At 35.1% G+C, this 16105-nt stretch overlaps 1 protein-coding gene across 12 annotated transcripts in view; it reads left to right on the top strand.

Moving 5' to 3' along the window:
• Positions 1-16105, top strand: part of SNX29 (sorting nexin 29) — a 101017-nt gene that overhangs the window by 51484 nt on the left and 33428 nt on the right. For 9 of the 12 annotated variants that reach the window (XR_005630240.1, XM_039732634.1, XM_039732632.1 and 6 more), the window contains one exon: positions 7572-7712. Coding sequence is in view for 11 of the 12 variants with exons in the window: in XM_039732634.1 (XP_039588568.1) it covers positions 7572-7712 (141 nt within the window). In the remaining variant the exon portion in view is untranslated. Of the gene's footprint in view, positions 1-7571; positions 7713-10510; positions 10652-11763; positions 12106-16105 lie in introns of those variants that run through there. The other 3 variants (XM_039732640.1, XM_039732639.1, XM_039732642.1) reach the window with 3 other exon arrangements.

The raw sequence follows: 16105 nt of genomic DNA on the forward strand, positions 1-16105 counted from the left end.
TGTACAAACTCACGCTTATGGAAGCCCAGTCTGTTGAACAGACAATTTAAATATTAGGCGACTTTTAAAGGCGGAGTCATGGTGGCAAAAGTCTTCTCTTCCAAACAACCTGTTTTCTCTAGTTAGAGAGAAACAACCTAGTTTCTCTAGGTTGCTTTCTGATGACTGCTATATGTGAACTCTGCAGTTTGATGCCCATCTCTTGTGTGGCAGACATTGCTCACCATTAGAAAATAATTCATGGGCATACAGACAGAATCCAGATCAGAATTAAAAAAAAAAACAAAACATTTTCATTTTACCTCTAGATGGTGATAGTTAGATGCAGTTTCTTTAGTGTGTAAAACAAGTTGATTATTACAGTAATATTATTTTGTCATATTTCTCAACTGTAGAGTATCTTGTTTTCTGTATACATGTGGATTCCACTTTCCTGTGAAGTGTACAGCAAATGCCATTAGTCATGCCTTTTGTTGCTATAATTATCAATGCCTGACACTTAAGAGAATGAAACTGAGATTTTATGACTTCTAAAGTGATATCAATATTTAAATGGCTTCTTGCAAATCTGCCTTGTTTGCAGAGCAGTGAACACTTTACATTATAAACCAAATAAGTTTAAAGATTAATATGCTAATCAGACAAGACTGTTACTATTTGCATATGAATAGGACACCCTAAGACTACCATCAATAAACATTTCTTACAATTTTTTTGATTCCTTTGACTATCTTCGGTCTTGCTGTTTAGTATTGGCTGACATATTTGCTTGTAATATTTCTTTTTATTTTACTTTAAATAATGTTTTAAAACCTGGTGTTTTCCTCTGCATTTCCTCTGTGGAGGAAGAGCTGTATAGTTTCCTATGAAAGGGCTTTTATCACAGGATTATTTAGCTTGGAAAACACCTCTAAGATCATTGAGTCCAGCTGTTCCCCAGCACTGCCAAGGCCAGCACTAATCCATGGCCCCAGAAGCCACATCCTCATGGCTTTTAAATTGCTGCAGATGTGGTGACTGCACTCCTGGTGTGGCTGCCTTTGCTGGACAGCCCTTTCCATGAAGTTTTCCCTATGGAAACCTCCCCTGGCACAGCCTGAGGCTGGTTCCCCCTGTGCTGTCCCTGTTCCTTGGGGCAGAGCCTGACCCTGCCTGGCTCCAGGCTCCTGTCAGGGAGTTGTGCAGAGTGAGAAGGTCCCTCCTGAGCCTCCTTTTCTCCAGCTGAGCCCCCCCAGCTGCTCCCCACTGGAGTTGTGCTCCAGCCCCTTCCCCAGCTCCGTTCTCTGCTCCAGACACGCTCCAACCTCTCAGTGCCCTTGCAGTGGAGAGGGAAGGATTTTCACAGAAACACAACATAAAAGAGATGGAGGAGAACACTATCTGATACCCAGAAGTGTTTGAGGAGCACAGTGCCCAGAAAGTACTTTGAGTGAGATGAAACAGGGACAGCACAGTCCAGGATGTGCCAGCTGGGCCTGTTGACCTTGAATTTAATCACAAGGCAGCATGGCCTGGGTATTTCCCCAAAGGTTGAAAATGGAAGGCAGCGGACTGGCAATTAAGAGTTGAAAGGTAAGCAACAAACTAAACCCAAAAAATTAAACCCAAAGTTGCATTTTATATTCCTGGTATTTGATGAATTGGATTACTTCAGCAGCTGCAGTGCTAAGCAGGCAAAAAGGAGAAATAAATAGTCTTCTAATCATATTCCATTTCAGTGCAGCTCAGGGCAAGTAGAGAAGAAAATGAACTGGAATGATTGGGAGAATTTGAAAGAAAGATGTGGCTCATGGCATCTCAGAGTGATTTGAGAGTGCATGAACCAAAAAGGTTGAATATCCTACTTTTTCTGCAGTGGGACCCAAGGATGCATCAAAGAAGCATAAAAGGAAGCATAAAGCAGAAAAAAATTTAACTGGGATGGAGGGGGTATAGAAAGATGAGATCAGTCCTTGGAGACTTCTGTAATTATTTCTTTTTCTAAAGGAAACAGAATTACAGCTTACTGCATTGATTTGTTTATTGAAGTGCTGGATGCAAAAAATCCTAGGAAAGTAAAAGCAGAATTTCTATTTTCAGATTATTTTGTAACTACTTCAGAAAGAAGCAAATAATTTATATTCAATACATATCTAAAATAAATGCTAGTTATGTTATGTATTTTAGAAACTGATGAGATAGCCTCCTTTCCCTTGCCTGAGCACTCACAATATTCTACTTGGAGAAAAAGGCAGCACTATTGTCATTTTACCTGTTTTCTCTTCTGCAGAAACTTCTTTCCCTGCAGTGGTTGTCATGCATTGCAATGACTGTGTGGTTCAAAGTGCATATTTGTGAAATGACGTTAATTACCTTGGGTAATTATAAGTCATATTTCACTGTGAAAAGGAGCCTATTATCTATTGAGTGAATTTTTTTTTTTTGGTGCTGATTTGATTTGTATATAAAAAGACAAAAAATACTGATTCCGTGTAGCAAAAGTGAAGGCAGTGCTGCTTTTGTTCTCTAGTGGCCAGTCACTTTAGTGCTGTTGTGGTGAACAGAAGCAGGACTGTGACTGCAGAGGCAGTGATCATTACTCTGCATGTCTCTAATTGAGTCTAAAATGTGTGACACTTTGCTCTTTAGTGAAGCAATATTGGCTGTTTTTAAGGTTCATACTTTGATATGTGTTGTGTCATATATTTGACACTGTATTGTTCATTTTTATGAACTGAATAACAGAAACTTGAAGATTTAACATAAATTATATTGAAGTATTTGTAGTCTTTGTACAAGTGGATAAAATGGTCATACTGAAATAAAAGCTTTTTCACTCTAATTGCCGTTATGTCTTTATGGTGCACAAAAAGCTGCTCCTATCACAGCTGAAAAGTTTCATTGTTCCATTTGTTTTTTATTATGCAGAAAATTCTTAAATTGGATCACTTTCAAAGGGGGAACTTAACCATAAATGCAGGCCTGCAGCTGTCTCAGAATATAACTTGCATTTGTATTCATTTCTCACACTTCAGAGGTAACTTTGGAGAACTGAGCTTGAATTTGTATTCTTAACAGAATCCCATTGTCCTGAAGTAAAATGAAACTGGTTCTTACTTTTTTTTTATGAATACTTTTAACTTCTTTTTACTTCTTCTATATGCTTTGAGTGCAGAAATACATAATTTTGATAAAATCTTAGTAGATTGAAATACATTACTCCCATTTCATAGTGTGCTTTTCTAACAGGAAAAAAAAATTTCAATCCCTCGAGAACAATTATTTATTAAATGGTAAACTTGGATCAAAATCTTTCTTCATGCTCCTGAATAATTGAGATGTGCATTAAAGTTGAACCAGATTTTTAAGAATGAAAAAAACCCCCTTTATTATCCAAAGTGTAAAACTGTGGACTAATGGCACTCCAAGATTTGTAGTGTTATTTAAAAGCAAGTGTAAGGGAAACATTCACCAGCCAAGCTTAGCTGAGTTGGCATAAAAAAATAATGGTGCCAATTAGTCTGTTCTGGTTTTGTGTTCATGCTGATTGGGTTGTCCCTACCAAACCAGTTGCTAATTTTCATTTTTATTATGACATGTTTGCACATTGATTTGAAAGTATATAACAAACAAGAGGACCTTGTGAGGGAAGGGAAGTCAGAAATACATTAATACACCTGAATTACAGTAATACAGAAGTAATAGTTTTTCTACCACCCTTTTTTCCACCCTTCCCTTGTAATGCTTACTTAGCTGATAAATGTCACAGGAGCTCCCTTAGTGTAGATTGGTCTCTTTTGCATTCCTTCTGCTCCCCATCTTTTTTTTCCATGCTCAAAACTATGACCTTGTCCAGCCTAGGACTGATTCTTTACACACATTCTCAGTATTCTCTCTGTCCTTTGAAGTGTTCTGCTGCTGAAATGTCCCGAGTTCTCTTGTATCTTGTGCTGTTTTTATATGTGGTTTAGTAGAGTTTTCACTGCTCAGCTTCCCTTAACATTATTCCCTTCCCTCTGAAATGGGACAAGGACTCGCAAGGACTTTTACTTCAGCACTTTTGTATTTGTGGAGCTCCCATCAATAGAGTTCTCTGTCTTAGAATTCATTTTTCATTAGGTATTCAGTCTATCCTTCCAGGAAATGGGAGCCACATTTGCAGGCAAGATCCAGGAGTAACTGTGTGTAGGGAATATCCTTCTGATGTTTCATCTGGAATTCTACAGCGTGGATTTCATTGCAGCAGGAGAAGGTTCTCTAATAGCTCAGTCAGTATCTCTTGCTGCCAGCTGTACTGGAGAGAGACACAAAAGTGAATCCTCAATGTACCAAACTATATTTTGCATCAGAAAAGAGAAGCACCCACACGGGACTTCTGCAGATCAGAAGGATGAGTGTTGATTCAGGCATTTGGTCTTTGTATGCTGGAGCAAGTTAGAATTTTGGCTTTTGTCCTTCATTTTCCTCAGGCTTTTATATGTAAGAGCTGATGAGCTGTGCCAGTTGGTACCAGTCTGTTACCAGGACTTGCTAACAGCATTTTTGACTCAGAACTGCTTAAAGATTCTTAACCTGTTAAGAAACTTCTGGCTCAAACCCCAGTACTATGGCAGCAGGATTTTTCATTTCAGTGTGCAATCATTAAACTCGTGTTTTCACATTGATTCTCTGAAGATTTTTGGCATTTCAGTAATATTACGTGAGCAGGTAGTAGACTGATAAACATGATTAAATTCTTACTGTTATTGCTGTTGCTCTCCAAATCTGACTTCAGACATGTTTGTGATGAGAAAATAACAGACTAATTCATTAAACACACTTATTAACTGAAATTTTTCTTAGAGCTGCTGTAGCTCATAGCTACAGAAAGGTTACCAATCAATCTTTACACAGGAGATCCAAGTGGAAAGTACTCTTAAGTTATAAACAGAATCGATTTCATTTTTTTATATTCAGGACAATATTAAAGTGAAATCTTTTGTCTACAAGTAAATACTCTAGCAGTGATTTTGATTTAGTCTACACATTTTCATTACCCTGAAAATTATTTAAGTAGGCTAGGAATTGGATGATATCAGGAAAACAGGGGAATCAGAAAGGAAATGAAATTATTTAGAGTTAAACTTTTAAATTGATCTGAGAATAAACCTGAGAGTAGTCATTTCAACATTCTATAACGTGGCCCTAAGATAACTACATGCCTTTAGTGACTAGACTAGGAAAAGTTTATCCAAATACTTTTATATTTAGTATTTACTTAGTTTGATTTCCCAGCTGAATTTGCATTAAGTGTGTAGCAATCCCTTGGTTTGGGAATAGTATTCCCCTCTGAGATTATAAAAGTTTAAATGTGTGCTGCATCATGAGCTTTAATATACTTTTCACAGTCTATTAGTTGATTGTCAATAAATTCAATATGGCACAGGGCTCCAACTGTTGCATTTTCATTTCTTGCTGTCTAAATGAAATCAATATCTATGTACATAGAAGAACAGTAAGACATTTTCCAATAGTTTTATCTAAGAAATCAATCTGTGTTTTTGCAGTCCTGAAAAATTTCAATTACAGTGTACAGGGTTCATTAGTTAGTTAACTATGGGTTACAGCTTAGCAGGTAATATTAAACTGCATGATTCACCAAATCACATGTGCAAAGATAAATGCTTGGTTAAATTAGGATTTCCATATTAAATAACTTAGTTAAAAATAATTTAATTTTTTTTTTATTTTTTTTAATTTTTTTGTCATCCCTGCCCCCCCCCCAGGGAAATTGAAACATGAATCTTGGGAATGTATACAGAATTCCAAACAATATACTGGTTGAAGTGAGAATAGGCAGGGAGAGGGCTTAGAGCTGGGTGAATAAAGATTTTAATACAGTTTTTACTGCATTAAATAAATTTGATTAGAAATATGCAAAATAGTTGCATTTAATATATTCCTTCATTTGTCTTCAAAGATGTACTCAATTGTTAAAACAGATGGTGATGTAGGTGTTTAATTATCCTGGCTTTGTTTTCAAAGTGAAAAAGAAATCTGAATACTTCTCGAATACTGAATACTATTGTGGTTCCATCATTACAGTATCTGAATTCTTGTTACCAAAACTAGTTGAATTTTTGTTTACATATGCATTTGTAATTCACAATACTCTGAATCTTTTACATTTAGATGTGCTAATTTTGGAATTATAGCATTCCTTTTTGGAATTACAGTCTTCCTGTAGAAAATGTATTAGTGTTTTCTACACTGAAATATTCTAATTTGACAAAATTTGCATGGTATCTGCATAATATATTGTATTTTGTTGTGAAGAAGCCTCCTGTAAATTTGAGAAACTGGGTGTCTGAAGAGAGAACTTCAGAAAGACAAAAGCATGGGCAGCGTTTGTGTAAGAGGACATTCGCTTAACCTCTGAAATACCACCAGTATTTTTTCCTTAGAAAAATTGAATTTTTTCTCTGAAGGACTTGGAATATCTTAGAGAGAAGGACCATACTTCAGTCACCAGGAAAAAAAACACAGTTCAGTGTTGAAATTGGCCACATAAAAATCCAAATTTTATTTTTATCTTGTTTCTACAAAAATACAGTTGTTACTGCCCACTCTGTGTGATGGTGGTTGGTGTTGCTTTTTTACATAAGTGTTCTGATATTTGCCTTACAGTTTACTACTAAATTACTGGGGGATTTTGGAGCTGCAAGGCAAGGCAGTGTCATCAGTACTTTCCAGCTTAATTCCTGATGTAAAATATTGAGATTATTAACACACACATACACACTAATGAATAAACTACAGATGCCATTGAAGGAGCAGAGGGAAAGGTCACTCTGGATCTGAAGTTCTGATGCTTGGTTTAGAATTTCTGACTTGTGCTGTTTCAGCATTCTTTTAAACCATGTCATTCCCTAGGAAAGAGTAAAATCTCAGTTTTCTGTAAGTATATTTCACTTCTGCATGATATTTTCCTACAGAAAGCGAATATTTAGCATGTAATTGGTAATAGGCTCATGAAATAATGAGCAGCAAACAAAAACAGAATCACAAAAACTACAGCTGTGTTAAATTATACTTAATGTCCTATACAAGCAGAAAGAATGAACTGTGTTTATTTTCCAAACAATAAAATTTCTAGTCTAGTTTTCAGTGTAATTTTGTTAGGAAGTAAATTAAGTTTCATACTTTGGATAAAATTAGGTTTTGCAATTCTGATGCTACAAAGCTAATTTACAAAGTTGAAAAACTGTGTTGAGGACATAGAAATCAATTTCATAGTGGTATTAAATTATTTTTTCCTTTGGTCACTGGGTAGTAGAATATGCTGGAAACCATGGTAACAAGAAGTGCTGCCATGGTTGCCCCAGAGTCATGTTAAAATGAGCAAGCTGTGTTTGTCTTGATTAAAATAAGAGAAAAAGGAGGAAAAAAGGGAGAAGGGAGAGAATGAGGTTAATGACGTGTACAACAATAACAGGTCCTGGAGCTTGTGGTGCCTCACATGAAGGTGCTGAGCCAGGAGGCTTTGAGCAGTGAAGGACACACACCAGCCCTGCTTGTCTCTACATTATTCCCTTCCCGTCTGTGTTTTGCAGGTTTATATCAGGATAAAGGATGATGAGTGGAATGTCTATCGAAGGTATGCGGAGTTCAGAAGCTTGCATCAGAAATTACAGAATAAGTACCAGCAAGTGAGGACTTTTAACTTCCCACCAAAAAAGGCCATTGGAAACAAGGTACTTAAACTCACAGTATCAGTAAAAGTTGGGGGAAAACCTCTCTTACCCATACACAAAAAATGAGGTGACTCAAATATTTTCACACCTGCTAGTAGCTGCTGTTTTTATAGATGTTCCCCCTACCAGCTGGAGATTCACTGATGTAGATAATGCTTTGGTTTTTCCACTTACTGAGAAGTTTTATTGAATGAAATATTGGTAACATACACAAATGCAAAAACCCTCAAAAACTCTACTGGACAGCCCTGTACCTAAAATGAAGCCTCTTCTTCATTTCTCTCAAAAAAATTGCCAGCAATTAACACTGGTGAGTAATTCATTAAGTCTTTCTGTAAATTTCAAAAAGTATCAACTAAATTCCTTGAATTCCTGCACTCCTCACCAACACTCTAAGTTCTTTAAACCAGCTTTTCAAAGACATTTAAGTACTTAATTCCTGTTATCTGTGTCTTTGTGCTTAGCCCTGCCATTTCAAAATGGGAATTTGTGTTTTCTTATCTTATAGAGATTTTGAAATGAAACAGTAACTATTGTAGTATGTATGTAGTAAATATGTAGTACCATGTAATTAAAATTATTAATCATCAAAACTTTAAACTGATCATGAGCATAACTACACTTTGCAATGTACACTACAAGTCCGTTAAGGATTGAGAAGTAATTGAAGTAATTTTCCTTTGCAACATAGGAATTACCTAAAATTTTTATTTAGCGATCGTAGGTAAAATCTCCAGTATATCTCCAGATTTAAATTGTGTTTATGACTGAAACATCTTTACTAAACTGCTGGGTTCTTAAATTAGAGTTTTTAAGGTTAATCAAATCTTTTAGCTTTTACATAGGACTTTCTCTTTTTACTATTTTTTGCCTTTGTATCACTGAGTTCTTGTATTAAATACTTTAGAAGCTGCAACCATAGTGATCCATGTAGTTATCAAAAGGCATCTGACATAATGACTGCAAAACTCAGATCTTCATGGCACTGTGTTTGGTTTAAGACCACAGTATTACATATATTATTCAAATTTCACAATTGTCCTTTGTCTGTGTTAGAAAAATGATCTTTGCTAATTTCTATGAAGTAAAAAAAAAAATAAAAAGAAATAGAAAAAAGTTAAAAATTCCTTACTGGCATTCAGATGTCAGTGAATGGATTATGAATGTTTAAAGATGGTAACTTTGACTTCCAATGATTTCCCAGGTATTTTGTGAAAATGAGTAGGTAAGTTTGGCACATGTGAAATGGCAGTGATGCACATAATCTGGGATGGATGGTGGTGATACAGATATGTATGAAATTTATCAATAAAATCCATATGTCTCTTTGCTTGGCATAAGGTCCAGTTAATGTGGTTCATTGCCTGCTGACTGAGGAAATGGAAGTACTTATGAGAGCTTTCCTGCTTTTTTTTCGTCTATTAGAAGATCATGCATTTTTCATTAAATTTTTAGTGGACGGTTTTGTAATGGAAACCAGGCATTTTCTTCTTTGTTACATAACTAATTCTCCTTTTTTTGAAGTGATGGAGTATCAGCCACTTCAGTAAATTACAAAAGCCGCTTTTTAAGCTTTTTTGGGTACTCTTTCATCTTTAATTACTTTAAATACTAATTGAGTTACAACTTCAGTTGCACAATTGATGCATACAAAATTATCAGTTGAGCAACTCATTAAAAAATTTGCATTGCTTATTCTTACGGTGCTTTAGCTTTGAGCCAAAATTCTACCTTAATCTTGCATAAACCCACAACCACTTATCAGATCTCAGAAAAAGGGTTTTTTCTTTACAGTAAGAAGTGGGTGCCATCCCTTGCACTCCTGAAAGTCTCTTGTGATGAGACGTGGGGCAGTGCTGTGGTTGTGACCTGGCAAGTTACAGAGTGACATTTTCACCTCAGCTGTGCAAGGCTCAGTTTGTCACACTGGAGTTTTTTTGCACAGCACATTGTGCAGGCAGATTTTTGTCCTTTTAGTGGGGCTATTTTCTGTGTGTCACAGAATATATTCCCCTTTGGATTTTGTACCATTTGGAAAATAACTGTGCTGTGTGACTGACTGAGATGGGTTAAAGGCTCTGAGGCGGCCCTGCTTTCCATGGCCAGCTGAAGGTTTAAAAGGAAGGTTGAAAAATTTACTATGAAATTAATTAATTGATGTGAGAATGTCTGTCTTGGAATTCTGCAGAACTTTCAGTTTAAGATGAGGATTTGTGCAGGATGTTACACATGGAAATGTTTGGTAATAAATATTAGAAGAGATATTGCCAACGCTACTTTTTCAATATTGCTTTTTAAATGTAGTCACTACCAAAGCATGTTTACCTTTAAATATGCAGTTAGATTTCAATAGATATTTTTTCTCTCTGATGTTACTTTTACTGGTTTTGATAGAATTGGAGCTGTCATCCCATTTCTAGATTAATCAATACAGTCTTAAATCAATGGCTAAAGAGGAGGTTCAGTAGCTGAATTCTGCTAACAAAAGTATCTCTTACATTAATCTATGCTTTTCATATCTTTTGCAACTTCTCAGTGTTATTAGATGCCCAAATAACATACTGGTAAAAACCAGTCCTCCATGTGTAAGTGGCAACAAATGATCACTTTACAGCTTTTAGAAAATGATATTGATGCTTTTATATCCTTCAGCTCAATAATACCTGGATAAGTTTATTCACTGATCCCTTCAATGCACTCTGTACTGTGGGGTTAATGAAGGTGATGTGCTTATTGTAAATGTCAGAGGCATCCAAAGTCTTGCTGTAATTGAAACCAGCACTGAACTTTGTGTTCAGTTACATCCCCAGATTTAGGAACCTCCAGGACCACAAGAGGACACCATATTCTGCAGAATGACCTGGAATCACTCCTGCAGACTGACAAAATACTGTCCAGTGCTTTGCTATGCAAAATATTGGAGCTCAGAGGAGAGAACTTAACTAGAAGAGAGTAATGTAGAATAAAATACAGAGAAGTATTAATTTTCATGCATATTTTCCCTGTTTACTGCAGTAGAAGTCAGGGAGGTCAGATTCAAATTAAAAATTTGCAGAGTTTGACATTGGGAAAATGCAGAAAGAAAGAATTTCAGCTGAATGAGTATTTAACAAAGTTGGAAAATCAAATATATCTTCATCAAGTAACAGTGGAATTTGAAAATATTTAACCATTATAACTCATTATTATTAATAATAATATAAATCTTGATCATTATATTTGTAATATATTTTTGCCTTTCATTTGTTTTCCTTCAGTTGGCACAATTTATCTTAAAAGTTCATGTTCATGGTATTTCAACAAATTATGTATGTAATATTAAAAACTAGCTTTAATGCTTGAGGAAACCTAAATTTCATAACAGAAAACCAATTAGTTGAAAAATAGCTGAAAAGAGGAAAGAGTACTGCTTTGGACAAGTAACCTTTTTGCAATTACAAAGAAGAGTGTATTTGCCTTTCAGCTTGGTAACCTCATTTTCAGCATATTAGTTTAACATTTGAATTTAGTTTGAACTAAAGTTTGAACTAAAATAAAGCAGGGAAGAGAATAATTTGTTTTAAAAATGTTGCTTTGAATCAAGTTAGATATTTACTGAAGGAAAATAATAATGCTTGCAAGAGTCTATGTATTAATTTTCATATATACTAATCCCCATGCTGTGTACCTTCTACTAAAGATCTTTCAGTGCTGGTAGCAAATAGTTGTCAAAGTCTTATGAGTATTCTGACAAGAATAAGAGTTCTTTTTTCAATTCATCAATGCCTTGTTTGAGTAAAACAAGAAATATATTTGTTCCCTTGTGTTGTGTGTGTAAAAGAAATGTCATGTACTCAGGATATATTTTAATTCTTTTTTTTAACATGCAGACAAATTTCAACTGTATTGTTAGCATTTGAATTGTTCAGTTTTGCAAGTTTAAAGCATGTTCCCCATGTATCAGCCTGGTTTGTGATTTGCTCACTATTTTCTATGAAGCTGTGTATACCAAGATTTGTAATTTCAAATGGATTTTCCTTGCATGAGATAGATTTTTTTTTTTTCCTTTTAGCAAGTCTTCAGCTACTGTGGATCTTTGGAACTCATCTGTCCATTCTCTCTGTTTGTCTTTGTCCCTGCTGCCTTCCTGTGAGGAGTGCCCAGGACAGCCTGGGTTCCATGGGGCAGCACTGCAGTGTGCCACTTTCTGGGACGCTCGTGAGGAGGAGCTCGATGCAGTCAGCCCTTGATTGGAAAGGGCTCCCTGTGTACAGGGATACAGGGAACCCTTTTTGCATGCAGATATAATTTAATTTTTTTCATTTAAGATAACATTTAGCTTACATTTGGCTTCTGAACCTTTGCTGGTGTTGTGTTGGTGTCTCTCAAAATAATTATTAAATATTAATACATGCATATTTGCTGGACTGACTAGTCTAATTTTTTAAATATTGCAGCAGCCTTAAAATCCCAGTTGCTGCTTCTACATTGGGCAGATTATAGTAATTAAGTAAAGATATAATTAAGAATTCTCTTGCAAGAGTGTTGTCCCAGTAGAGGACATATCAAAATAGAAATGGTTCTTTAGTTCCACTGAAGACCTGAATTCACTGATTGTCTAAGTGAGGAGAAATTGAATCAGGTAGCTTTGCAGTGAGTGCTGACTTGACTGCATGATATCCTCTGCTTTCCTTCAAAATACTGGATACCCCATATGGAAGGGATATAGAGCACTTAGCTGAGATCAGAAGAGTGACTTTGCTGTGACTTCTCAGTTGCATTGGGGGAACAATACAGAACTCTAAAATAAATGTTTCAAATGCTGGTTCAATAAAATGAATATGTACTTTTCACCTATCCATGGATAACTTAAATTATAGATTAATTCCTCTATGTCCCTATTTAAAAAAGTTAAAAAATATCATGTGCATGTATTTAAAAAGATTCTGTTTGTATATACATGAGCATGCATATGACAACATCAGACCCCATTTGGGATCTATATGAAGTTGCTTCTGGAATGTATGTTGTGATTCTGCAAGTTCTGCTCCCAGGAGCTCTGTCTTTCTCATTTATGTCAGTGGAAACTTGCCTTTGCTCACAGAGTGCAGATGGATTCCTTTTCTTTTGTTCCCAACAGCAAAGCTGCCTTTTATCAGTGTTTGGTCTGTTTGCCTGTTGCTGAAGATAGTGAAGAGTTTAAGATAGGCTGCAGGGTAACTATTTTATGATTAAAAAGCAGAGAAGATAGAGATTTTATTGCAAGTAAAAGAAAACAACAGAACTTCCTCTTGTGCTTATAATGGTTATTGGTTTTTAAGGAAGTTTGTCAAGTAGAGTTGTCTGGCTCTCTGTGTGTGTATATATATATGAAGAAATACATAAATATGAAGTTGTTATACTTCATGTATGTATATTAGTATAAATATGAAGTTTTTATACTTCATATTATATTTATTCATATATATACACACACACACACAGAGCCAGAGTTGTCTGGCTCTCTCTCTGTGTATATATATATATACATGAAGAAATATATAAATATGAAGTTCATACATACATTTATGAAGAAATTTGAAGCCATTCAAATTAGTTTGAGTGTTAGCACTTTTGCTGTTGAGGGTTTCACATGGTGTCATTGCAGTGTAACCCCTGCCATGCATTTCCCTCCTGTGAAAGCTGATTGCCACTTTTGGTGAGCAGGACCTGTCTATTCACAGACAGTACCCCCTTAGAGCTGCTTTTAGACCAGATGATGGAGGAACTAAAGTCCCTTTGGAAAGGGAATCAGCGTGATAAGAACAAGGTTTTTTAAGAAACACACACACCCCTCCCACATAAAATATGTATTTGAAAATAGGAAGTATAACAATTCCTGTTTAGCAAGTACATAGACAATAACAGAAGACATAAGGAATGTTTGAAAGAGGATGGTGCAGGAAGAGTTTTAGAGGAGAAGTAATTTCATTTTAGATTTAGCTGTTTTTCTGTCCAAATTCAGCAAAACAATTCAGGGCATCCTTAAATTTAAGTATGTGTTTGGCTTGCACTGGAATCAGAAGTGCAGATATATGTGCTTTTATCCTCTGTGTGATTTAGGAGCTCTCAGAAAATATCTTTCATCATATTCGTTTGTCAAAGTCAGACTGGCAGGGGGAGCTGAGAAGAAAGCAAAACTTGTTGTTAATGCATGTGGGACAGGGGACTAAATAATGTTTCTTGGTACTAAGCTTTGATATCCAATGTCTTCAAGTAGAATTGGTAGAAAATTATGACTCTCTGATGTTTCAGAATTGGGGTACATTTATTAAAGGAGAAAAGCTTTGAAAATATAAATCCTCAAGTTATATGTTAAAAATTTAAAGTTAAATTTTGCTTTCACTAATGCTACTTTGGTATGATGTAATATAGAAGCTTAAATTCTGTATTATTCTTGACTTTCAAAGTAAGTAGATTTTAATTTTCAACCCTCTTAGTGGGCTTAACTAGTGTATTGACTTATTATTTTCATACAGTCTTTTGCCTTGTGGGTTATAGGAAAAACTGTAGCTAATATATATTTGACAGATATGCTTGTGCTATAGTGTGGGTAAAAGGAAAATAAATGGACCCATCTGTATTGTGTTCAAACCAGGAAAGGAACTCAAATCAATCTTATATATGGTTGTATGTGATAATTCTATAATATAACGCAGTTTTTGTGCCATTCTAAAGCCACAAAAGAAACTTTGTCCTGTAAGTTCTCTGTGTTACTTTGTAGCTGAAAAGTTCAATTCTCAAAGAAGCTTTAAAATAGCAATTGGGACTAAATGAATACAATCTGGTTTTCAAATATGTAACTTAATTGTGGTACCATAGAAATAGAAATAAAAATAATGTGACTCCTGGCATAGTCATTAAGATTTCTAGTCACAGCCTGACTGTTTCCTAGCACTGTCACCTGCACACTAAGGGGGAATACAGAATATTTCAGATTGTGAATCCAGATCCTCTGGGTTTTCTACTGCATAAGACTGCAGTTGATATTTTATGTATACAGCACTTAGAAAAGAGCATTCAGTTCTTCTTCATTTCCATTTTTTTGTCATATCAGTATCCAAGAAGAAGAGAAATAAGTCAGCAGGAAATGGTTGGCTTTTATATGACAAATACTTTATAGTAAATGCTTCATTGTGTGGCATGAAATGTCTGGGTTACCTGAAACTCGGCATGAAGGTTAAATCGAGCGGAGTGCAGAGCAGCACATTTCATTTTCAGGGCTTTAATTTAAAAGGTAAACAGTTCTCCAGCTCGTGCTTCTCCATCTCCATCAGAATGTCTCACTGAATTAATCTGTTCATTTGGTGCTCAAGGGCACCATTTCAATGAAATAGTGAATTGAGTAATTTTCTTTTCAAGTTACAAAAATTTCCTGCTAATTGCTGTTGAAGTTTAGGAAGAGAAATACAGACTATTTAGGGTCTACAAAACAAAACTTTGCCTGTCGAGAGATGTTTTTATTCTTGATGTCTTGTAATGCTATAATCAAGAGAAGCAATTTATTCTAACAAATTATTGAATATAGAGCCCATAGAAACAGTTCAGATGGTGTTGCTTTGCATCATGACATTATGGGGAAAAAAAGGAAAGTAATTTACATGCTGCTTGGACAACTGCTAGATAAAAATATGGCAGTTTTATAACAACTCATGCGTCATTTAGATATTCTAGTAGCCTCCTGGTATAAAATGAAAATATAAAAATAAATTTTCTATATTTATTTCTTATTGTGGTAGTGATGCTAAATTACCAAGTTACTTGGATTAATAAACTTCCTTTCAGAGAAATCTTAACAGGGACACCTAATTACAAAAATAAAAGCAATACTTTCTTTTTTTGAATTTGAAATTTTACTCACATTTTTCCCTTTCTTTACATATCAAAGTGCTTGATTTCACCTCCCTTCTCCTTCTCAAAATGTATTGTCTTATAAATATTGGCAAATTTTGATCTTAGTTGCTATACAGCTTTTTGGGTAGTTGCTAGTACTAAAGATATTTATTGTTAATTTTTTAAAAAAGAAAACAAAATATTAACTATGTCAGATCATGTGAAATGCTGAAGGCACTTCTTGCATGAAAAATTTGGTTTTTTTCGTTGTATCATGAAAAATATCTTTACTTGAGGGCACAATAAATTATGGGCACTTAATATGAATATTCGTTCCTCATTCAACTTATATTTTAGAAAACAGAATCATCACATCAGAATGTAGCTGAATGAAACTTTTGTTAAAGAAGAATTTTACATGAGAGTTAAGTTTTTGTTTCATTATTTATTTTTTAATCAATTTATTGATTTTTTTTTATCACTGTAACCTTACTGTATATAGAAGCTTGTGCATTGTAAGCAGTGCATGTACCATGTTTCTG

The sequence above is a fragment of the Passer montanus genome, unplaced genomic scaffold, assembly GCF_014805655.1.
Source record: "Passer montanus isolate IOZ18808 unplaced genomic scaffold, ASM1480565v1 scaffold8, whole genome shotgun sequence".
NCBI classification, from domain to species: Eukaryota; Metazoa; Chordata; class Aves; order Passeriformes; family Passeridae; genus Passer; species Passer montanus.